This window comes from Ceratotherium simum, chromosome 13 (assembly GCF_057802395.1).
Source record: "Ceratotherium simum simum isolate JZ-2026a chromosome 13, ASM5780239v1, whole genome shotgun sequence".
Taxonomy (NCBI): domain Eukaryota; kingdom Metazoa; phylum Chordata; class Mammalia; order Perissodactyla; family Rhinocerotidae; genus Ceratotherium; species Ceratotherium simum.
Genome location: NC_141912.1, coordinates 18,823,311 through 18,848,303, shown reverse-complemented (window position 1 = coordinate 18,848,303; position 24,993 = coordinate 18,823,311). Strand labels below are relative to the sequence as shown.

Below are 24,993 nucleotides of genomic sequence, written 5' to 3'. Positions count from 1 at the left end.
ATGCTAAGACAGTGGTTCTGTTGGGAGGTCTTTATTGGTGATTTTAATATTTGTTTTATTCTTTTATATGATTATAATAATAATGAGAAATCCTAAATGTTATTTAAATATATTTGCATGCATATTACGGTGAACTGCAGCCTACACGAGTGGAACAATAGCCATTTGTGTTCCCTGTTACCCTATTGGGGCATAATAGAAATATCACTTGCCCACAGCCCTTGTGAGTGGTGCAGATCATTTGTCCTATTGTACCATGGGAAATGTTTCCTTCCGTTGGGTTATGACATCTTGATCACTCCACCTGACCAGCCCAGTATGCAAATAATTGGGTTCTATAATATGGAAAGAAGAAGAGATATTTGCAAAAAGATTTCAAGATTGCTTATGTCATGTTTCTCCTTCAAGCTGCTGCCAGCTTTTCAGGAATTAGCACAATCACTTGGAATTTAATTCCAAGGACATGAGTATAAGTTATACCAAGTATATTTGGTGGGCTCCTATTAAAATGGAGAACTGGTGATTTTGTTGTTGTTGTTGTCAAAGTGTAGAGATTAAATCTATGAAAAGATTAATGGAAAGAGTAAAAACCCATTCTACTCTGATTGACCACTGGATGGTTCTGAACAGATACCAGTGAACTCTGAAATGAGTCCAGAAGTTCCCACTGCCTTCAGTTGAAGCCTGATGAAACTGTTTTTTCTTTGCTGTGACTCCTAGAGTCCCTTGTTTTCTTCTCCCATGCTGACATGGTTGATAGGAGTTTGGAAACATTCCACTAAAGTTGTAATATCATCACCCCCCTCTTTAGTTATCCAGGGAGCAGCAGGTACCAGAGGGGCAGATGCAACGGGGAGATGAGGAAATACTGCCTGAGCCTCCTCTGTCCCTCCGCTGCTGGGTCCAGGCTCCGGGTTGCACAGTTCACATTGTGTCTTGGTGCCCTTGGTTGTTGTGCAAGATGGCAGGCCTGGCCTAGGTTGCAGCTGATTGGAAGTTTGCTGTACTTGTATTCTCCCACCCTGCCAAACTTCATGCTTGTCTAACTCATTGCTTTCCTAGTATGTAAGTATTACAAGTAGATTTTTATTTTAAACAAAGAAGTAATAAAAATATAAAGTATAACCTTTTGGATCTAGAATTATCTGTTGGAGAAAATAAGATCCTTGAATGTCAGATCTGGCTTGATGCTGGCCGGCCAGCTGTGTGATTGGTTGGCTCTTTTGAGGCCTTTAACTGATGACTGCATCATCTCATTGTTCCATCCTAGCTTTACCAGGACAGAGACCTTAACCACCTTAGGTCCAAAGATTAAGGTAAAATTGGTAGGTTTTATTGGAATATTCTCAAAACTGAGTTTTTGTTCAATGTTTTAGAGATAGGTTATTTTTTGTTGAGAGTTGATGGAAATGGGTGAATGGGTACCACTTCTGGTAAATTGCCCAGAGTTTGTATCAGAAGGCATTGATTGATTGTGTGTGTGTTTAGTGGGAGGGGGAGTGGCATTGTTCTGTCTTTCTTTTTACTCTAAACACATCTCCATCTGCCTGTTTTCCCTTATTCATTTCACCCTATATTTCTTTATCCAAATTAGACTAATAATCTTAGATTTGGGGAGAAAAAAATGGTTTTCTTTGGCTTTTTTTTTCCACTCATGAAAAAAATTCATAGGACAAAAGAGAAGTGGCCCTACCTCAACCAGGCTGGATGCAAACCTTGATTTCAGATTGGTCAGATGGTCCCATGGATTCAAGTGCAGGGCCTATGACTGAAGAGTCTGTACAAATTCAAGGACAGAGCACATTTCTCAAGGGGTGGAAAATTGGAGTACAGCTCGAGTTCTAAGGCCTCATTGTCTTGAGGAAGTTCTTTGGCTGCACCAAAGAGCCTTTTTGTGTCCTTCCTGTGCTTGTAGTATGTGCTTGTGTATGCTGGGTTTTGCATGTTTGCAAAAGGAAAGCATGAGTTCCAATCACAAAACAACAAACATGTCTTAGATCTATTTATGTTTTGATTCAAATGCAGCATGGATGGTATTTGAGTTTTATGTTGTCATTAACTCTACAGCTTTGACTCTTGAATCTCAGTAACTTGTGCAATCTAAATTTGGCATTTGATCTACCCATAAGTTTAAATAGTTTGGTCAAAGAAAAAGTGTTCAGAGAGGACTTCCTCTGAGTAAGAGCATAGGGTGCACTTCCTTACACCCATAGAAAAGTAAGAATGTGGAAGGATTCTAACTCTATTGCTCTTTAGTGAACAAGTTCTAGTTCTAGTTTGTGGATTTTAGATCTACTTTTTCACAAGTTATCAGAACATTGTATTTTATAAACCCATGGTCATATGTGTGAGTTGTTTCCTATTTAAGTTGCTAGAAACTTCTTCAGATGTTTAAAACAGAAGCAATATATTATTGACAGTAGAGTCTGGATGATTCGTAACAATATTTGATCCATAGCTTTTTTTTTCCAAAAAAGGAAAATTTTTTTCTAAAGAATGACAACAATATGGTTTTTACATAGACAAAATGGTGCAGATTTCATATTGAATAATTGTTATTTAGTGACATTGATCTAGAAATTTAATATTATGTATTGCATTAGTCTAGGTTCTCTGAAAAGCAGATGCCAAGGTGGGAACAGAAGTGTAAGAGATTTGTTGGGTGAAATGCCTGTGAGGGAAAATGGAGAGGCACCTGGATGAGGCTGGGAGAGCCATCAGATTGAATTGCACATCTGACCCCTGAGAAAAGAGAGAGAGAAGGAAGGAAGAGACGTCTTGGACTGCAGTGCAATTCTAGGAAAGTTTCGGCAAGTTCAACAAGGAGTCATGGGGCGGAGGAGTACTACACCTTGTATGGAAGGGCCTGCCTGGGTACCCCGCTGCGCTCAGTCATTGGCTTCAAGGGGGGCATAGGCTCAGCATGAACAAGGTGGCAGTGGAATCAGAGGGCGCGCCTGGACCCAGTCAGTTATGCTCCTCCAGCAGCTGATCTGAGAGGCGTATTCTCATGGCCACCGCATATGTGAATATTAGATTACCAAATGCTTTTCTGAACATGTGCCTAATTATGGAATACATTAAATCTAACCCAGATAGAGGAAAACAAATGTTATATTTCTATAGAGACAAAAGGTAGGCTAATTCCATGACTCATTTTCTTTATTGATATATCAATTTGTTAGGCCCTTAAAAAATGAAGTGATGAATTAAATTGCATGGAGGAATTTACTTGATTTGCAAATTGCATAGTTACCAGAGAGTTTGCCTCAAATTAAAAAAAATTTTGTACTGGGGTTTGTGTAAGGAAGACTGAAGTTTAGGTCCTATTACTGATTCCTAGGACTTTGAATCTTTCAGGAAAAAAAAAAGACATAAAGGCTTTGGAAAGAAAACTATGGTGCTTTGAAAGTCCTATTTGGAAACTACCTTAATGTGATGCTTAGAGTGAGTCCTTTTCAAGGAAAACAGCTCTCGGCATCTGGTATACATTCTAGGTCAGAGGTTTTGTTGACTATCAAGAAGGTGAGCTGCAAGGTTGTATTATTCTATAAGACCAATTTGGCTTTGATGTAGCCCTTATTACTAAGACCCAAACCTCAGTGTTCTGGAAGAGCGTTATTTTCTTCACTATAAAAGAGCGTAGTCAAAATCAGTTAGCTATGAGCTTGTCTTGCTGCCCGAGAATGATCACCATGGTGGTTCCTTTGCTTGTCACACCTGCTTCTCACCAGTCCTGGCAGAGCACAGTCACCCTTCCCTTCTGCAGTCAGACTCTCTTCCCCATCTCTTTGCCTCACACACAACATTAGGAATCTTGTTTCAAAGGTTGGCCATTGGGCTTTTGCAAATAAAATATAACGTTGAGCACAGGTGTTAAGATTTCAAAGGTTGGGTGGTACTTTTTAAAAAAATGGTTTCTCTTACTAATTTATATTGATAGTTTAAAATGTTATGTGCTTATTTTAAAGAGATGGAAAATAGGAATTAGAATGAGAGGAATTAAAGAGGAAAATGGACTCACAGAGAAGTGGCTGAGTGCAGGTGACACAGATCAGACTGGGCCTAAAGATGGTTTGTGTCTGATTCCTTCCTCCCACACACCTGGGCCTGGCCTGAGCTCAGGGCACAGAAGCTGTGTGGCATCCCAGGGTCATCCCAGGGATGCTGCCATTGGACACTGATCTAAACCTCAGCTGTCTATATAAATGAGCCGTCAGTCCATAGGCATCAGAGACAGCAAATTCAGTGAGAAGCCACAAGAATGGAGATCAGAAAACCAGGCTAGACTAAGAAGGTTTGAAAGAAAGTACGGTAGTCAGAGCAATGGGATTTTATTGTCTTGCTGGGCAAGAACAGAGCTATTAAAGGTACTAAACTAGGGTCGATGATTGGAAAACAGGTGCCATTTTTTTATTGCAGTTTTATTGAGGTATAATTCACATACCATATAATGCATCCATTTAAAGTATACAATTCAGTGTTTTTTAGCGTATTCACAGAGGGGATTTATGGAATACAACCACTACCACAGTTAATTTCACAACATTTTCATCACTCCCAAAAGAAACCAGTGTGCATTAGCCATCACTTCTCATTTCCTCCCGATTCCCCAAGCCTTAGGCAACCAAAGTCTGTTTCATTTCTCTGTGGATTTATTTTCTAGACATTTCATATAAATGGAATTTTACAATATGTGGTCTTTTGTGTCTGGCTTCTTTTACTTAGCATAATGTTTTCAAAAGGTTCATCCGTGTTGTAGCACGTATCTGTACTTCATTCTTTTCATTGCTGAATAATATGGATATACTACATTTTATTTATCCATTCATCAGTTGATGGACATTTGGGTTATTTTCTTATGGGCTATTATGAATAATGTTGCAATGAATATGTATGTACAAGTTTTTGTGTAGACATATTTTTATTTCTCGTGGGTATATACCTAGGAGTGGAATTGCTTCATCATGTGGTAACTCTATGTTCAACCTTTTGAGAAATTGTCAGACTGTTTCTAAAGTGGCTTCACCATTTAATATTCCCACCAGCAATGCATGAGGGTTCCAATTGGTCCACCTCCTGGGGAACACTTACTATTCTCTGTCTTTGTGATCCTAGCCATCTTAGTTCTTGTGAAGTGGGATCTCATTGTGGTTTCGATGTGCGTTTCTCTGATGGCTGATTGCTGTTGAGCATCTTTTCATGTACTTATTCATCATTTGTATATCTTTGTTAGACAAATGTCCATTCAGATCCTTTGGCCATTTTTAAATTGTGATATTTGATTTTTGAGTTGTAAGAGTTCTTTATATATTCTAGTACAAGTCCCTTATCAGATATATGATTTGCACATATTTTCATGTATTCTGTGAAATATCTTTTCACTTTCTTGATTATGTGTGTCCTTTGAAGCACAAAAGTTTTAAGTTTTAATGATACTCATTTAATCTATTTTTTCCTTCTGTTACTTGTGCTTTTGGTGTTACATCTAAGAAACCACTGCCAAGTCGAAGGTCACTAAGGTTTATGCCTGTGTTTTCTTCTAAGAGTTTTATAGTTTTAGCTCTTACCTTTAGGTCTTTGATCCATTTTAAATTACTTTTTGTATTCTTTTCACGAGGGTATCCAGTGGTACCATCACCATTTGTCGAAAAGACTGTTCTTGCCCCCATTGAATTATCTTGGCGCCCTTATTGTACATGGGTGCCACTTTTTAGCAAGTTTGCATCTGATGGCTTTTTTCAAATTAAGATTGGTGTTATTTTTTGGTCACTAAATGCAGGCAGCTGCATTTTACCAATTTTTACACTTTTACTATGTGTGCATGGAAGAACTGCCTTTTATAGAACAAAGCTTATTAGAGCATCTTAGGGTGAAGAAGCCAAAATATACATCTGTCCAGGTGGAACCAGGACACTGGATTAGGCATCTCCCAAACCAGTGCTGCTTACCCTTTAGTATGCATTCGAATTTCCTAGAGATCTTGTTAAAATGCAGATTCTCATTTTCTGGATTTGGAATGGAGGGTGAGATTCTGCGTTTCCAACAAGCCCCGGATGGTGCTGATGATTCTGGTCCTGGAACTTACTCTGAGTAACAGTGCAAGAGGGACTTTCTAGTGTGATCTTGTACAGTGTTGTTATATCTACTTATTTAAAGTGATTTGAAAGGGAAATAAAAATTGTTGGTTTTGAATTCAGTGTTTTTGTATTTTATTTAATAATCTTCAAGATGAAAAACCACCATGCAGAGAAATAGAATAAAAGTTTCTTCCAGTGGCACTTTTACCAATCTTGACTGTTTTCTATCTTCCTTTTAGGCCTCTGATGATTGTCACTCAGAAGATCACAGTCTTGGCATTCCAAATTCACGACGGTGAGAAAAAGGGCCCTCCTTTCAGTTTTAAGAGTGAGCCTGACGTTCAGAGCTCTTCTTTTATCCTATATACACAGTCCAAAGTTTAGACAGTGTTGGCAGATCCTGCTATATGTTGTCAAAAATTTCCATGCCTCTTTAATCACTGCCTTTTACTCTCCCAGCTATTATTTACCATTTCCCTGCTGAATCTGTAGTCTAACTTTGCAGGATTATTTGCAATGAGAACAGTGTGTTTTTCTGCTTACGTTTACAATGTTTTAAATTTAAGTTAATTTATGACACTCTCTGCCCTTCATCTCCAAATCTGTTAAGAAGACATGGCATCCTTTTTCTTTGGTTTAATCTCTGAGAAGCTCACGAGGTAATAAAAGATTAAAAACAGCATTGGCTGGTTAACGATATTTTTAATGCTAGTTTTTTTTTTGGCTTGGAAAATCATCTAGTGGGATTAGCCTGACTATAAAAAGCTGGGAGAAGGAAGAATCTTCTGTTTGTATAAAACTGAACATTTTCTTCGCTCAGGCCCTTCCTGAAAATTGCCAGAATGTGCAATTTCCACTGTTAAAACTGGGTTCCAGGGAAGGAGGATGGTACTTTCAGCTGGGCAGAAGATTTCAATATGAGCTTAAGAGATGCCAGGTGCAATTAGTAAAAGTATATTCTGCAGATGTGTACTGCTCTGGCAAATGCTTTTTGACTGTTGAAACTTCTTTAGATGTTGACAGGTTGAGAAGATTTATAATCTCTGCTAGCTACTCCTCTTGTGTTTCCTTAAATCTTGAGAACTACTTGAATTTCATTTTGACCCTGTGTAGTCCTAAATAGTCCTTGGCTATTTAGTCATTCTGTAGAGAACTGGGTAAGACCAAGGATGGAGTCTTCCTAGGGTGACCAAGTGTCCTGGTGGGCCCAGAACTGAGAGGTTTCCCAGAACCTGAGACTTTCAGTGTCCACATCGCGAAAGTCCTGGGCAAACTGGGGTGAGTTGGTCACCATCTTTGTACCTGAAAATCCACTCGGTAGTGGTTTTAAACCAATAGCTAAAATCAGTGTAATTTCTGGGATTGCCAGAGATGTACTATTTGATTTTAGAAAAAAGTGAGTGATTTTTTTTTAACACTGCTTCTTGGTTTTGTTTTGTTTTTTTATACATAGGCTTTTTGCCTAAATTTACTTTTTAAAGCATTCTCAGTTTACCCTATTTTCTGGAACATCCTTTATGAGGCAAAATGTTTATTTGCTTTTTTCTTTTTTTCTTGTGTGTGGGAAGAACAAGTAAATTCCAGAAACACTTGCCTTCTCTTAGGCATGTTTTTGAGTGGCCTTTATGATTGGCGACCATAATCAGTCTTAGCTGAATATACTGATTTATTATATACTCTTTTAAAGTCAACTTCTATTGCTTATAAGGTGACACTTCAGTTTCTTTGACTGTAAGTTAACATATAAATTTTGTAGGAAGCACAGATGTGATTTGGTTGGGATTTTTTCTGGCATGGATGAGTTTTAAAAGAAAAATCTCCTGATTAATTTTTTTGTGTTTTCCCTGCATTCAGGGTTACGTTTCCTGTTTTTTTTGGAAGAGGAAAGTCCCCTATTCCTTTCCCCATTACATTTCACACTTGTGTTCTCAGCTTGTACCAGGTGTCTGCACCCAGCATAATCACGGGGATATTTAAGCTGTTGCAGGCTGCAAAAGGCAGGCTTCTCTCTCGTGTAGCAACGAAAACATATACAACGTGGCAAGGAGTACAGGCGATGTGGAGGGTTCTCTGGGACCCATGTCATACTGTGCACATTAAATAGGAGTAACCTCTAAATTCTCCCCTTTTCATAAGAACCTACAGAGACTTTTTATAAATCACTTTTTTCAAAGGAGTTTTATAAGCCTTTTTAAGGATTAGTTATCTACTTCACTTCAAACATCTTATTTCTAAATTTTCTTTTTCATAGGATTAGGTCGAAGAGCTGAAGACCTCTCTGCTGAGCAACATCGACTTGCTGTAAAGTAAGTTAACAATATATACCTGAGCCCTTTGTACATCAGTATCTAGAGCTCTTCCTCCTTTCTTTTGTATCTACATGTTCACTCCATTATATGGATATAATATTGTTTATTTAAAGAATCTGCTATTGATGGACACTTGGGTTGTCTACCCATCTTTGGCTTTTACAAATGGTAAGCGATGAATAACCTTGTCCATGGGTCATTTTAAATGGGTTCGTGTATAGCTGTAGGATAGATTCCCAGAAGTGGGATTGCTAGGCCAAAGAGTAAATGGATCAGTAATTTTGTTAGTTTTGCAGGATTCTCCTTCATTGGAGTTATGTCTATTCCAGAATTATTTTTATTGGGCATGTGTCTGGGGGTCCTCAAGACACACTTAGTTATCAATGCATAGCAGTGGGATTAAATGCCAGCATGAAAAAAGGTAAGAAGTAGGGCTGGAGAGATAAATATTGGCTGGGAATAGGAGGAAGGCGGAAGGCGGACTTTGGCCAGTGTTGGTGTGCAGTAGAAAGGCGGGTGGGTGTTGGAAAGAAAGAGAGGCTATGTAAAGTAGGGGAATAACGTCGATATGGGAATGGGAATGGAAATGGCATGTGGGGTAGCACATCCGGGAGAGTGGCGCAGCCATGGTGGAGGACTCCTACAGGAGGGTATTAGGAGATAAATGGGATAAGGGACGATCCTGGGTGGTAAGGAGATTGAGTGCTTCATTCCTTAAGGAATTTGGGACTTGGAAGCAATGGAGAATCATTGGAAGAGTCTAATGAATCAAGTTCTTCGCTAAGCTTATGGGTGTGTAAAGGCCATAGAGCATAATTCCAGTGACTGCTTAGCATTGGCATTTTAGGAAGCCTTTCCGCACAGTTCTATCTTGCTATAAGAGCATGCCTCCTAAAATGCCATTAAAACATTACACAGAAGGGGCCAGCCCCGTGGCATAGTGGTTAAGTGCTCGCACTCTGCTGCTGGCGGCCCAGGTTCTGATCCTGGGTGAGCACCGAGGCACCACTTGTCAGGCCATGCTGTGGCGGCATCCTATATAACGTGGAGGAAGATGGGCACAGATGTTAGCTCAGGGCCAGTCTTCCTCAGCAAAAAAAAAAAAAAAAAAGAGGAGGATTGGCATGGATGTTAGCTCAGGGCTGATCTTCCTCACACACACACACAAAAAAGATTTAAAAAAAAACAACATTACACAGAACTGGTCTCGACAGAATTTTTTCCTTCCACTTCCCTTGTCTGTTCAGGACCTCATGCCTGGGTGCCAAAACAGACAAGAGACGTACAGCAGTAGTTTTGTGTGGTCTCTTCAAGTGGAAATTGGTTCCACCCATCATTTGTTTTGTGTTTATCTTGGCAGTGGGAAGGGAGTTTTCGCATTTCAAAGCATCAGCTAACATTAGGTCAGGTTCCCACCCTGCCTTATGTTTATTACCTTGGTCTTCCCTTGTAGACAGATAAGGTTTATGAGAAAGAGCATTTACCAGCCTCAGCGTTGCCCTTACCCTAGACCCCACCTTCCGTGCTTATAGCCATGGTTGGCTAGCAGAGAGCTGTACAGAGTGCTGTGCCTTCTCTAAGCCACCCACCTCATTAACTTTTCCTTTCAACAAGATTTCTCTTAGGTGGATTTTTAAAGAAACAGAACAAGAAAAGACCACGTCATGTTTAATAACCTACAAAGACAACACGTGTGTTTACAGTTTGCTTATTTGCAAGTATGAAAGAAAAATAAAGACTGAAGACTTGTCAACTTTTTACTTTGTTTATTTTCACAGAGTAAAACCCTCTTTTTTGGAATACTTAAGCTACCTTCTCAACTTCATGAGTGTCATAGCTGGCCCTTGTAACAATTTCAAGGACTATGTAGCCTTCATTGAGGGGAGACATATACACATGAAGTTGCTGGAAGTGAACTGGAAGCAAAAAGGTTTCCACAGCCTGCCAGAGCCTTCTCCCACTGTAAGTTTTTAGTGCCAGGTATTTACCCAGAGGTCCAGAAAATAGAGTTTTGCTGCCAGGGCTGGCTCTCACTAATCATTGTTCTAATTAAAAAGCCAAACAGTTTACCAGAAAGCTTGGCCAATAACTTTTTTTCCCCATTTGTTTAAAATACCAGTATTGGTATTTATTTGCAGCAATTCTCTGTGTGGAGCAACAGATGTTTATTTCACAGAGGAGCTCATTGGCTGGGACTATTAAAGCAATTGATCCATTAGTCAACCAGCCAATCTTCAGTGCCTACAATGTGCTCAGCGCTGTGCTAGTTAACACATTCTAATTTATGAGTGTTTTGTCTTTATGAAGAGAAATTCATATACAGCCAAAGGATAATATGTCATCAAAGGTGGAGGGGAAGGAAGTGGGGACCAGAATCAACGAGCTTTTTATTGCAGAGCCTGCTTATCGCAAGGGAAACCAGTTTTACACTGGCATGCCCGAAGCTTGGTTTTATTGACTCTGAGAAAGTTTAAGATGGTTTTTTGAAATAATATTTTAATTTTAATCTGAATTTTATTAATCTCAAATTAGTCAAAATTAGGATAACTTATTGAGCTTTACAAATATGCTAAATTTATTCGGATCAAATATCCTATATTGAAGGGAAATTTGTAATTATTTTGAAGGAATAGGGAAAATTGGAAAAGGCAAAAAATGAGGATAATTTAAGTATTTCATACATAAATGCTAACGTTCAGGCAAAATTAATGATTTGAAAATTTAAGTGATTTATTAATTTAGCATGAATTTTCGGATAGCTTTGACACAGTCGGGTCCTCAGCATTTTATGGTTGCTCAACTGTCTCAGCTCCAGCTGCTTTAAGGAAACCATCTAGGAGTGAAGTCACCATGGTTATGAGACACCAAAGTAACCACAGGTGTCTGTAGGCAGTATCTGTCACAGTCGTGCTTTTGTGTTTCACATGCTTTTATTGAGAAAATAATTTTATCAGAGAGTCTTAACATGGCTCTCCAAGGAGACTCTTGCATTTTTGTGCACGGAGAAAGTGAAGTGGTGAGGTTGCATTTTGGCTAAAGACACGTTGCTGGGAGGGGTCTGGCAGCCACGAGCTGGTGCGTCCCCAGTGGTGGTGTCATAATTGTGGCCAAGTGTGGGGAGCACTTAACTGGGACCCGGACACTGTTCTCAGTACCTGGTAAATATTCATTCCTTTAAACCCCAAGCTACTCTTTGAGGGAGATGCTATTGCTATCCCCATATGACAAATACAAGTAGCCTGTTTTTATAAAGTTGGGGACTATAATTCTGTTGATGTTAAACGACATTACCTAGAATGTCAGGGAAACTGGGCAAAATCACTCCTTCCAGAGGTATTTAAAATGTCACAGCAGACTGCATGTAACCACCCTAGGGGGCTCTCTAAAGCTTGCCATTACCGGCCATGTCCCGGCTCAGGCATTTAATCACTTGCACAGAATCCTTCCTGACTAAGCTTCTCCCCTCCTTGTTGGTGATTCAAACCCATTTCCTTGCCTCTGCTGCCTATGGAATTGGAAGGCAGTGGTTCTTTCTTTGTGATGGAAGATTGCCACTCTGTAATGTTATCTATGTTACCTTTGGAGGTAGAATTTTCTGGTAAAAGTTTTCTTCCGTTTTAGATACCTTCAGTCCTCAGGTGTCAGAGGTGTATTCTGATAATCTAAATATAGCACATATGTCTATCACCCAATTTGTGTCATGAGGAAGAAAGTCTCCTTCCAGGGAATATTGTCATAGCGGCTGTTGGAATAGCTTTGTTCTTAACGTGCCCTTGCTGAAATGGTTTTCCTCATCCCGGATCTTCTGAATGGTTACACTGATCTTTTCCTCATTTTCAGAGAGCTGTGATACAGAAGTTGTGCATGACCTTGGTGTCTCTCCTTTTGTTTTTGACACTCACCAAGACCTTCCCCATCACCTGCCTAGCTGATGACTGGTTTGTTCATAAAGCAAACTTTCCGACTCGACTCTGCTACTTATATATTGTCATGCAAGCCTCAAAGCCCAAGTATTACTTTGCCTGGACATTAGGTAAGTTTGATGGAGTGGCCCTAAATGAAGGAGGAAAGAAACAGTACTCCTTGGATGGCTTAGCCAGAACAACATTTTGGATCACCTAATCAAAAAAAGTCCAATACAGGGGCCGGCCCTGCGGTGTAGCTGTTAAGTTTGCGTGCTCTGCTTCTGTGGTGCGGGGTTCGCAGGTTCGGATCTCATGCATGGACCTGTGCACTGCTTATCAAGCCATGCTGTGGCAGGTGTCCCACATATAAAGTAGAGGAAGATGGGCACAGATGTTAGCCCAGGGCCAATCTTCCTCAACAAAAGGAGGAAGATTGGCAATGGATGTTAGCTCAGGGCTAATCTTCCTCTATATTCTGGAAGGCAGTTGAGCCAGTATCCTTTCTTACTTTCCAGCATAGCACTCTTCTCTCCTGCCGTCCATAAACTCATCTCTGATAAAGAGAAAAGCAATCCTGGCAGTTGTTTAAACCCAATGTTATTAACAGATGTCAAAACTTGGAAGCTGCTTCTTCCGCCAATCAAACTTGGCCATTTAGTGCAGTGGAAAGTTAGGGAAAAATTCCAGAATGATCTGGCTTTCTTGTAATTTTTCTGGCTTGTACATCATAGAGGATACAGACTGAATTAATTTTATCAACACACGTGCTGGTTTAGATGTGCTTTTTCTTTAAGAAATTGTTGGTTAAGCTTTATGCCTTAGAAAGAAGCTGACCTCAAGTGATTTTATTTTTTTTTTGTGAGGAGGACTAGCCCTAAGCTAACATCTGATGCCAATCCTCCCCTTTTTTCTTAAGGAAGATTGGCCCTGAGCTAACATCTGTGACCATCTTCCTCTGCTTTATATGGGACGCCGCCACAGCATAGCTTAACAAGCGATGTGTCAGTGTGCGCCTGGGATCCGAACCTGCGAACCGCGGGCCGCTGAAGCGGAGCAGGCGCACCTAACTGCTTGCGCCACCAGGCTGGCCCCTGATTTTTTTTTTTTTTTTTTTTTTAAAGGTAGAAAGTTCAACTTCATTTGGTTTTATCACACATTTTCTTTTCTTGTGAGGTAACTTAGACAATATTAAGCTTTTATCTTTTTCCTTTCAAACAGTTTTAGACTGGAAAAGTTTAAAGCTTTGCTAAAGTGGGCAATAAATCCTTTAGTTACACACTAAGAATGGTAAAGGATTTGGAAAAGGCATGGCAGCCTTATGTGTTTCACATTTGGAACCCTTTCAGGAATGGAAGTTTAACATCTTAGCTGGAAGTGACGTGGGGCTTGATCAGAGGGCAGGGACTTGGTTTATTGAGTCAAATAGGTGATAAAACTCGGTTCCTAGTGCTTAGCCCATATTCCATGAGTGAGTGCATAGCACTTAATTGAGTTCCTCTTCTCTCATTTCATGCTCCAAGTTTTTAGCCTCAAATTAGAGTTTGTAGCTATTAAATTACTTTTTTCATTTATTATTTTTTATTGTGGTAAAATATTCATAACATAAAATTTACCATTTTAACCATCTATAGTTTACAGTTTAGTGGCATTAAGTTATTTCACAATGTTGTGCAACCATCACCACCGCCCATCTCCAGAACTGTTTCCATCACTCCGAACAGAAACCCTGGACTATCCATTAAACAAAGTAATAACTCCCCATTCCTCCCTCTCTCCAGCTCCTGGTCCAGTTATTTTTAAAGGTCAAAATGTTCAGGGATCAGTTCAGTCCAATGCAATATTTATGTAACAGTTGGCCAGAGAGATCTGACCTCGAGCTTTTTAAAAATTTGCAGCATGGGACATTTGTTTCTGTTTAGTTTAATTCAAGGAGTTTTTGTGGAGTACCAGGTTCTGTGCTATGAGGAATTCAAAGGTGAGTAAGACATATTCTCTACCCTCAAGATTTTTACACTCTGTGGGGACACAGACGTGCACCCCCACCAGGCAATATGCATCAAGAGCTGACTTAGTGGTAGGAATACAGAGGCGATGATGAGTATGGACTGGTTATTGGGGAAGGCTTCAAAAGTCTTATTCCTTTTTCTGCAATTGTGTCATTACTTGAAAATGATAATTTCTTTAATAGGTAGGCATGATACCAACTATGGTTGGAACCCTACTTGGAACACCAGGAGTACTTTTCTATGTGAAATAGTATTTTCACTTTGCTCTAAGCTGTGTTTGTATATGTTTGTGTGTGTGCCTGTGTGTGTGCGTGTATAAGAGAGACTCTCTTGCTCCTTTTACTACCTTCTACTTCCTCACTTATCCTGCTTTTCTTTTCCCCTCTCTCTACCCTTCCCTCTCCCACATTCTGTATCCCAGGGCTTGTGGGCTGGCTTCTGGACTAAATCAGCTCCTGATTTAAGGAGGAAAGAAAGGCCATCCCATGGCCTCATAGGGGAAGTCTAACACAAGGTGGGTTGTGCTGGTGGTGCTCTGGGTGGGGAGGGGGTGACAGGGAACAGGGGGTGTCTGGCACCATTCTGCCCTTTTGGGAGTACCCCAGATATTTGGAGTATAGAAGTAACCCTTTCTGTGGGTAGCTTTCTCTGTGGACTTAGCTCTTTTTCTTTTCTTTTTTTCCCCTGCTTCCTTCTTTTCTTTTTTCCCCCCCTTTCTTTATCTTTTTTGGTAGCTCCATTAGAAACTCTTCATTAATTTGTATGGCCTCAATTTGAAGTTTGTTACAGCTTAGATTTCACGGGCTGGTCTGACATTAACCTTTGTATTATTTATGAATAAAGAAGCAATGAGTAGTATAATAGGGAATATTTAAACTGCTTAACCTAATAATTGTTTTATCCAGCTCCTTAAAACAGCATTTACCTATAATTGATGTACTAATTATACATGATTATAAATTTAATCCTTAAAGTTGGCCTCTTAATGAATCTCTGCTGAGCTGCACTGTGTTAGCCTAGTTCTAGTTACTGTTTATATTGAAATAATACAGCTATTTTCTTTGGGCTCAGTGTACAATTCTGGTTGTTTTTCCCCTACTAATTAGTACTAATTAGTGAGACTCGACTTGAGCCCAGGCTGTGTTCTAAGGATCACAAACTCCAAAATATGGGTGTCCCAATTAATTTATCTGTTTTATCTGTAATAATACAATACAATGCACAATACAAGTACAGCCAGTTTTGGGCTGGTGAACTTAGAACCTCTAACTGTTCTAAGACAAAAACAAGTCTGTGATGACGTGCAGCGGAATGCGCTAAGGAAAGTGGGGAATTCCAACATTGTCTAAATGCAGCGGTTCTGAGAATCACTGCTTCTGGTTTTTCACCGTTTATCTTCCAGAGTGGCTCTCAGTCACCCAGATTGTGGAACCAGTGTTCTAGTATTCATATTCTGGCATTGTTACCACATGAGCGATCTTAATATCACTAAGCCTCAGTCCCTTTCACAGCAAGATGGGGGTAATAATAATAATAATGATAGCAGCAGCTACTATTTCTTGAGTGCTAACTTGGGCCAGGCACTGTGCTCTGCACTCGACACATATTTAATTTCGTTTAATCCTTTCACTATCCCTTTAAAAGAGGTACCATTATTATATCCATTTTATACTCAAGGGAATAGGTTTCTAGAAGTTAGACAACTTTCCCAAGGCCATGCATTTGCACCGTTGCTGAGTGGAGACAGGAACCCAGGAGATCTGCCCCAGAGCCTGCCCTTAACTACCATCTTCACACTGTTATGAGCATTAAATGAGAAATGTCCGTACAGTGCTTCATAGAATCCTGGAAAGATTCTAAACGCACACACACACCACACAGTGAAGATGGTTATTATTATTCTGTTCTTTTGGATCTGACCAGGTATGCCAGATCTGAGGCTGGAGATGGGAGAAGTTTAGAGATTGCTATGCTGCTCCCAGCATGGTCAGTCCAGTCTGGTTTTTAGTTGTCAACACAGACCTCAAGGGCTCTTCTTCTCCCAGTTTAGTTTATCTTCGGTCATTCACAGATTTCTTCCCACACATATAAAACTATTAGTTTGTTAACTGGCACACCCTTGCTTTGTTCTTTTCTTTTCCACCAAGTTTCTACCCAGTCAGCTCGGGAGACATAGCAGGACTCAGCACTTCTCATCCTTTCTTTTCTAAAAGAAACCAGATCATTTTGCAGTGAAGCCAAGCATAAGATAAGCAATATTAAATCATCACCTCTGCCAAAAGTAAATGAGACAAACACAGAACAGGTTGTTTTTCTTTAGAGGAGCCCTTCAGAAATCCCTCTTCTATAGATTCAGAAGGAATAGAGCTACGGGAAAGAAAGATTTCTCTAAGATTCCCTCCAGATCTAAGACTTTACAGTGCTGTGATTTAATTAATTACATTTTTCAGAAAATATTCTAAGAGAATGAACTCAAAATAAGATAAATGAAAAGAGAAAATTAGCCTCTTCATCATCATCATAAAACTATGTTGATTTCGTCAGGTCTCTATCTGATTACAAAAACATTTCATTAAGGAATTCATTAGAAATATAATACCACTGGGGGACATTTTCTTCGAGTTCAGTGAGGTGAAATAAAGATGGAAACAGGAGCTTTTTGACTGACTTGATGGGTAGGATGGCTTTGGTAATTTTGGCCTCTGTGGCAGCTGGCCCCAAATTCACACCTCCAGCTCTGTTGTTTTTCTCGTGTCCTAAACTTCTCTGACTGCATCCTGGCAGCCCCGTCTGAGATCCTACTGACGTGTCATGCGTAATATGTCCAGAATGAGCTCCAATTTCTCTCTCAGAGCTGGTTCCCTCCTGACTTAGTGCTGTCTAGCAGTTAATGTCCTGCCTTCTTTAATGACAGCTCTTGGACCACTACTGGGTCCCGTTTCTCCGCTCTCTGCTTCTGAGCTTAGATGTATTTTTACCTTCTTCCCTTTCTCCCCTTATATCAAGTGGTCACTAAATCCTCCTGTTTATTGCTTTGTTTTGTTTCTTCATTTCTCTGTTATTCTCATTTTGCATCCTATGAGCATCTAGTGCCTTTCTTACTAAGCAGGTGCTCACTAAATGCTAGTGAATGAATAAAAATGAATGAATAAAAATTGAGGCCATCAAAGGTTTCTCTGATTCATAATGGTAGCAGGGCCTTTAAATTTTTTTGGTTTCTTTTCCAAGGAAACTGCTGCATATCTCTCGATCTTAAAGCTAGACAGACATTTAGTATCTTTTAAAGCAACAATGTGACTTTTGTTCCATATCCTAATGTGCTGTTTTAAAAACCATAGCTGATGCAGTGAATAATGCAGCTGGCTTTGGGTTCAGCGGAGTGGATAAGAATGGAAATTTCTGTTGGGATCTGCTTTCTAACCTAAACATCTGGAAAATTGAGGTGAGTCTATTATGCTTTTGAATCAAGCTTCCATACTGAGTGAAGCAAATGGTTTGCTTGGAGTGTGGTATCCTTGGACATTCTTCCTCAGTGTCTAAGGAGAAGCTGCTATCAGGGACGCCAGGTCCAGGAACGTCTTGGACACTTTGCATCTAAGAAATTTTTTTTCCTCATTGTTTTTTTAAAGATACCTACTTTCTTGATAGTTTTAATGGTTCAGGGAATAATGACACATACAAGTCTGAAAAAGAGCCAGGAAAATCTTTTTTGTTGTTTATATTCCTGTTCTTTCAACTAGAAAGTACAGATGTCATTTTCTCTTGTTCACGTTCTGCTTTCTTCAGTCGAGAGCACATACTGGAAGCTCCTGTATTTAGATTTTAATATCTCAAGTGTTCTCTGTGGTTCCTTCGGATGCATTTATAATCCATTTCTTTTTGGGAAGAATTGTCAAGGCACACAGCTTAATTTAGGCCACTAGAATCAGTGTGGTCTTCTTTCTCCCACAATTATTGACCACAATCCTCGATATGTCTTCATCATCAGATGTGGTTTCTTTGGAGCCATATCAGTCTTGGTTTCCTGGGCACTGTCAGAACTCAGAGCTGATAGGAGTGCCCAGTCTTAGACCTTTTCCTCCTTGTAGCTGGATGGGAGTAAGGACATGATTCTCAACATACAGAAGTATTGGTTCTCTAGCCAGGGGACTCGGGTTTGCTGTTGGTTTGGGTTTTCCACCATCACAGGGAAGGCAGAGTGCTGTTGGAGAGTCTGGGCAGAAGAGGATGTGCATGTATAGCAGGAACCCAGGGATGTGGAGACTGATCACCTGCCACCCACGTTAGGTGGCCACGTGGGGGACGTCCTCCTCCTTCTTGACGCCTGAGGCTTCTCTTTATCTTAAGTAGACAAGCTCCAGCCTTCAGAACAACCTTTCTCTGTTTGAGAAAAGCAATGTAGATAATCTACAAGCTTCTCTTTTCTATATAGATGATGTTGGAGACAGTCCAAATGTTATGACTTTCCTGCCTTTTCCCACTAAAATTCTTCTCTCTCTCAAAACTCTTGGACCACTGCTGGCTGCTTTGGAGTGCTGTGGGTAAATGTCCTTCAGAGTGGCTCCCCTTGAGCTTTGGCTGCCCACCAGTCCCCTTAGCTGTACACCGAAAGACCGAGTTCTTTCAGGTGGGAATGTGTTCAGGGTAAAGGGCTAAGTTATTAAGTTATGTATTTATTATAAAGGAAAATCAGAAGGAGAAAGTTTGTATTTCCAATGGAGTTGATATACAGCAGGGAGCTAAAGAACTCCAAGGAAGTCTGATTTAGTTAAGGTACCTTGAAGCTGTGCATATAGCATTTTATTAGCCAGAGAAGATATGGATAAATAAAACTCCTTAGGGTTTCGAAATAAAAACTCATAATACAAAATCTGTCCGTCCATCCATCCACCCATCTCCCTACTTACCTGTCTTCTCTCTCCTTCCCTCCCTCTCTTCCTTCCTTCCAAACATATTACATTAGGCCAATGTATGGCTATCTAAGATTTTCTTATGGTTGAAACAGAAAAAAATGGCACTTGTACTTCAAAGTTCATTAGGAATTCTGGTTCTTGCATGTTTGCTTCATGCTTTCTACCACCAGCCTTTGAAAAGACTTTTTTTTTTTTGAATGAGAAAACCCGATTGATGGCTTATTTTGGAATCTCTCCTCCTCAGTGGTTGATTACCTGCGTCATTGCCAGTTGGGTGATATTTCTTTGTTTTCTTTTCTGCATTGTGACTCCTTCATGCATAAAATCTCTTACTATTCTAGATACAATAGGAAGCATTTGAACCTGTATAGCTATTTGTAGAATAACTCCACAAGACTGACCTAGTTTATAGATGGCCGCATAGTGAAAAGATGACAGTTACATTCAAGCTGTCTCCAAAAAGGCATGAAAGTCACATGATTAAACTTTTCCTGTGGCAAATCCCCTTTTAGACTATTTAGTTTTAAAATTCAGATGACAAAATTTTTCTTAACCACAGTGGAAGGAAAACCCACAAAACATTCCTTTAGTTTTCCTATAATTTGAAAATAAATTTTGAGAAAAATGGAGACTTTGCAAGCCAAGTTTTAGTGCAAAGTAAATCTTATAAACACCAGAAAATTCTATTGCATATGATGGAACAGCTGATCTACACTTGACTGAGTAGTCACCGTTGAAATAGCACATCTACTCTGCTGCCAGGGAAGTTCTGCGGAAGACTTTCCATTACTTGGGGTATTTTTAAAGCTAATGATAGGTGTTATTTTCTTCTTTCTAGACTGCTACAAGTTTCAAAATGTACTTAGAAAACTGGAATATTCAGACAGTTACTTGGCTAAAGCGGTAAGAAAAACAAAAATGACCTCATTACTCATGGCGCTGGGATATGTTTAGATGGAAGTCATTAGATGAACAGCGATCCTCTGCCAGTAGTAATGTCATCTGACACTTTTGTTTTGTATTAACATTTATGCCCTGTAAAAGTAGAAATATAGTGATTTGAGAAGGTCACAATGTAGCATATTTATTTTAATTTATCAAACACTTGAGGCTGCCATTCTTGTGTACCTGGCACCCATTTAATCCTCAGAGCAATCCCATGAGATGTTGGTAGTTATTATCCCCATTTTACAGATGAGGAAAGTGAGACACAGAGAGGTTATGTGACTTGCCCAAAGTCATACAGCTAATGAGTAAAGTAATAGATAAGAGACCAAACAGACTGTCTCCAGAGCCCGGCTCTTAACCTCTGTGCTGTGCTGCCTCTTACCTAGAGGAGAGTCTATTGCTCAGATATCAAGGAGGGTCCATATCAGCATCAAATCACTGACAATCTCTGTGTTTATCTCTAGCATTAAAAGCTTTATGGTACCCCAGATGCTTTTTAACTATATTTTTTTTGATATTTCCGTCCTTTTGTTGCCCTACAAATTCCAAAATTAGAAACATTACTTATTATGGAACTAATAATATGCTATCCTTGAAGCAGCAAACTCTAGTTAGTGAATATTCCTATTATATGAGTGCAGGGAGAATATAAAATTATTAAGCTGTAGATTCTACTGTTTTTGATAAGTAGCATTTTTGTAGGCCAAAACGTTGGAGTGAAAGAAGTGACAATGTATAGTAATCCCTCCAAAGTAAGCTCGTGCAGTGTTGTCTGAAAATTGATCTGAACATGCAGTTTTTGAAATTTTGCCCTTAATATTATTGCTATTAATTTTGCAAATAATTTTAGCATAAACTTCTATTTCTGTATATTGAGTAATCCCAATGTACCAAGAGTCCTACAGTCTCTGTTAGGAGTTTATATTCTGAGATGACTGAACATACATGTGTGCACATCAAAAATGAAAAAAATATTTAAAAAATCATTTTAGAAAATGAACTATGTCATTCATACAAAACGATACAGAGAGTAGGAAACAAATACCTATGCAAACTACCCCTCATTTCAAAAAGAAACATTGCAAATGGGGTCCCAGTCCCCTGTTTCTCTCCCCAAATGTGTTGTTTCTTCCTGTGAAGAAGGAGCCATAATCCTTAGTTTGGGTTTAAATCAGTTACTTTTGACAACCCATACAGTGCTGGATTGGTGTTAACTGTTTGAATTTCTAGTTTATGTTTTAGTTGGGTCCTCTTATTTAGTAAACCATGTAGTGGCTTCCTTATGGTACCACTGGCAATTCATAGACTGAATTTGAGAGAAAGCCCCCTATCACTTTGTTTTAATAATCAACCAAGAAGCCAAAGATCTCCAGGATATTTCTTGACAATTTCTAAATCCTCACAATATCCTCATTCTTTAAGGCAAATACATGGATTGAAATCTGATGGACACTGTAAGGGCTGCAGAGCTCATATAACCAACACATAGATTTTGTGCTGGAGTCATTGCCAAGAGAGATGAAAAGGGTTGCAGTGTTGATTAGTTAGAAGGCATATGGGCCAGGCTGGAAAGGTAAATTAATTTTGACTAAATGAGGATATGCATTTCTAAAGACCCTTATCTTGATTCCAAAGTTTTTAGCACCAATGACACTTATCCGTAAGTATCCCTGGTAGATTAGGCCATTGGTGGAATAAGCTTCTATAGAAGGAGCCCATGGTGGGTATAGAGTGACCACTCGGCCTTGTATTAGATATAATATGATGGGGTCCAGATCAGTTATTTCTATGGAAGTTAAAAATTCATATTCATCTCCCCAAAGGACTGAACTGTGAATTGCCTATCTGGTAGTGTTCAAGAAAACCAGAATTCAGGCTGCCTGGAATGCATTGCAAGTCCCTGAACAGGGTTAGGCAGACATGCCCTCAGTAATGGATCAAATGATTTCTGCATGGTCTGATCTGGAAAGATGCACTGTAGCTAGAAGTTTCTTTAATGTTTGACCTGTGGCTCATTATACCTTCTTCTCTTCACAGAGTGTGTTATGAGCGGGTTCCATGGTACCCCACCATGCTAACCTTCATCCTGTCTGCCTTGTGGCACGGGGTCTACCCTGGATACTATTTTACCTTCTTAACTGGAACCCTTGTCACAATAGCAGCCAGAACGGTAAGCTTCCTTTGGTTGTAGGGTCTTTTCCTTAATAATCTGATGCCTGTTTGTTTGTTGTCTTTTAGGTTCCATCAGGAGTCGGGGGAGGGGGATGGGTGGGAGTAATATTTTAAAAAAATCAAACAACAAAAGTCTTCCCATTAGAGAAATACCTCAATATATGGGAACATGTAGTCATAAAATGGTTAGCCATTTTATTTTCATAGTATTTACAGAGGGTGTTTGCAAAACAAAAGGAATTTTAGGAGTAATGTTTAATACCTGAGAGATAAGGGGTCGGCCCGGTGACGTAGCAGTTGAGTGCACGCGCTCCGCTGCTGGCAGCTGGGGTTCGGATCCGGGCGCTCACCGACGCACCGCTTGTCAGGCCATGCTGAGGTGGCATCCCATATAAAGTAGAGGAAGATCGCCACAGATGTTAGCCCAGGGCCAGTCTTCCTCAGCAAAAAGAGGAGGATTGGCATGCATGTTAGCTCAGGGCTGATCTTCCTCACACACACACACAAAAAATACCTTAAGAGATGAAAACATTTTTAGTTATTAAAGGCTGTAAACAAACACAGTCTACTAATTACAGATGACGATGATTATCAATTAATGTAAGCTCTGTAGGACTTCATTTTGCTTATACTCCACTTAATTTCTCATTTCATTATCCTAAGCCTAGAAATAATTCACAAAGTCTCTGAGCAGCCAGTAAAATTGCAGCCACGGGAACTGTGTTCTGTTAGAGATTGTTCTAACCTTTCACGCATGATCTCAAGCCTGATCCAATTAAATTAGTTTGTGTAAAATTCTTGTAACTTTTATAAATTTGGTTCTCTAGGTTTTTCGGGTAGTTTTCAGTTTGTTCTAGGTGGTTCCTCCTATCTGCTGGTTCTGGAGCAGAATAATAATGGAATAAAAAATATGCCTGTCCTCAAAGAATGCGATGAACCTGTATATAAGTAATTGCAATTCAAGGTGCTCTTGTCAAATAGAGTTTTGTATTTGATTTCAGTGCAATCTTTGACAATGATTGTGGCTTTCCTTATTCAGGTGCAAAAATTTTTAATGACATTTGTCGAACTGCATTTTGGATGTGAATTGAGGAGCCCCAGCATAGCTATTCACTCATTCTTGAATTCATCCGTGAATATTTCAGGAGCCACACTATGTGCCAGTCAGTGTTCTAGGCACTGGGATGCCACAGTGAACAAGACAAGGGTCCCTCCCCATGGAATTCCTATTTTAGTTAGATGAACGTTTGTTTGAATATATGTGTGAACAAAATGGATGATTGATTACTATTCATGCTGATTAGCGCACTTTCAAAATACTATATATGTTGTACATATTTGTGCATAGAAAACAGGAAAGACCTTTTCTTTTCTCCCATTCATATACCTACTTGGATTATAAAAAAAAAACTAAAGAACAGATGGCCAGGACAAACTAAAACAGAGGCCAGAAGTTTGTTTGTTAATATATTCAGAGTATTATTCCTTAAAATTTCTTTAGTTTGTTGATCTCAGCTGGTATAAAAGCATTGATTTATGTAAAACCTTTCTTTTGGGTGGCCTGGAAACATTTTTCACAGATGAGTTAGGTAGGGGGTGGAGAGGAGAGTGTTCCCATTCCCCTTTTTTTCTGAAAGGAGAATGAACGCAAATAGGCATAAAGTGTCTTAGGCCCAGGGAGTTACCTAGTCAAATCTCTTACATGCTTCCAGATACTGCTCAGGCTCCTCCCAGTGGACGGACCTCTGACCTCTGTCTTGAGGAACTCAAGGCCGAGGAGAGGAATTCTTAACTTAACCAGGCAGCCCTGGGAAGCCTGTCTTATTTTGGGGCTGACCTACCTATAAACCAGCCATTGTCCCAGCTCTGCCTTTGATACTTGGATCTGGAAATTAGGTGTCTTTCTGGAGGCAAATCTAGTCACATGTATCAAAAGGCCTTGAGTGTATCCTTTGACCCAATACTTTCTATTTCAAAGAATTACCTCAGTTTCCTTTTCTGTAAAATGGGCATAATGATGCTTACATGATAGGCTTGTTGGCAGAGTCAATAGAGATGATATATATAAAGCATTCGCACAGGCTTGGCACACAGTAAGCACTCAACACATGGTAGCTGCTCTTATTACTAATAGTAATGTTATTTTATTACTGTTATTCAAAGGAAATAATTAGGAAACAATGCAGAGATTTAGCTACAAGGATATGAATCACACAATTGTTTATAACAGCAGGGGTGGGTGTCAAGCTAACTTTTCCATAATTAACTTAAAATTATATTGGAGATTAATATTTACCAACGTGGAAAAAAATTCATGATTCGTGATATAGTACTAAATGAAAAAACAAGCTAAGAAATACATTGATGCCATTGGAAATATAAATGTAGATATAGATGAATAGAAAAAGGCTTGGGGGCCGGCCCTGTGGCTTGGCGGTTAAGTGCGCGCGCTGCGATGCTGGCGGCCCGGGTTCGGATCCCGGGTGCGCATCGAGGCGCCACTTCTCCGTTCATCCTGAGGCCGAGTCCCACATACAGCAACTAGAAGGATGTGCAGCTACGACACACAACTATCCACTGGGGCTTTGGGGGGAAAAAAAAAAAAAAAAAAAAAAAAAAAGAAAAAGGCTTGGAAGGCTATGTGCCAAGTTTATAAACAG

At 39.7% G+C, this 24,993-nt stretch overlaps 1 protein-coding gene across 3 annotated transcripts in view; it reads left to right on the top strand.

Annotated features, from left to right (window-relative positions):
• MBOAT1 (membrane bound glycerophospholipid O-acyltransferase 1) overlaps positions 1-24,993 on the top strand; it is a 97,790-nt gene that overhangs the window by 65,708 nt on the left and 7,089 nt on the right. For all 3 annotated transcript variants that reach the window (XM_004432086.2, XM_087438073.1, XM_087438074.1), the window contains 7 exons: positions 6,320-6,375; positions 8,332-8,386; positions 10,168-10,351; positions 12,230-12,422; positions 17,639-17,742; positions 20,052-20,116; positions 22,199-22,331. In XM_004432086.2, the coding sequence (XP_004432143.2) occupies positions 6,320-6,375; positions 8,332-8,386; positions 10,168-10,351; positions 12,230-12,422; positions 17,639-17,742; positions 20,052-20,116; positions 22,199-22,331 (790 nt within the window). The remainder of the gene's footprint in view (positions 1-6,319; positions 6,376-8,331; positions 8,387-10,167; positions 10,352-12,229; positions 12,423-17,638; positions 17,743-20,051; positions 20,117-22,198; positions 22,332-24,993) is intronic.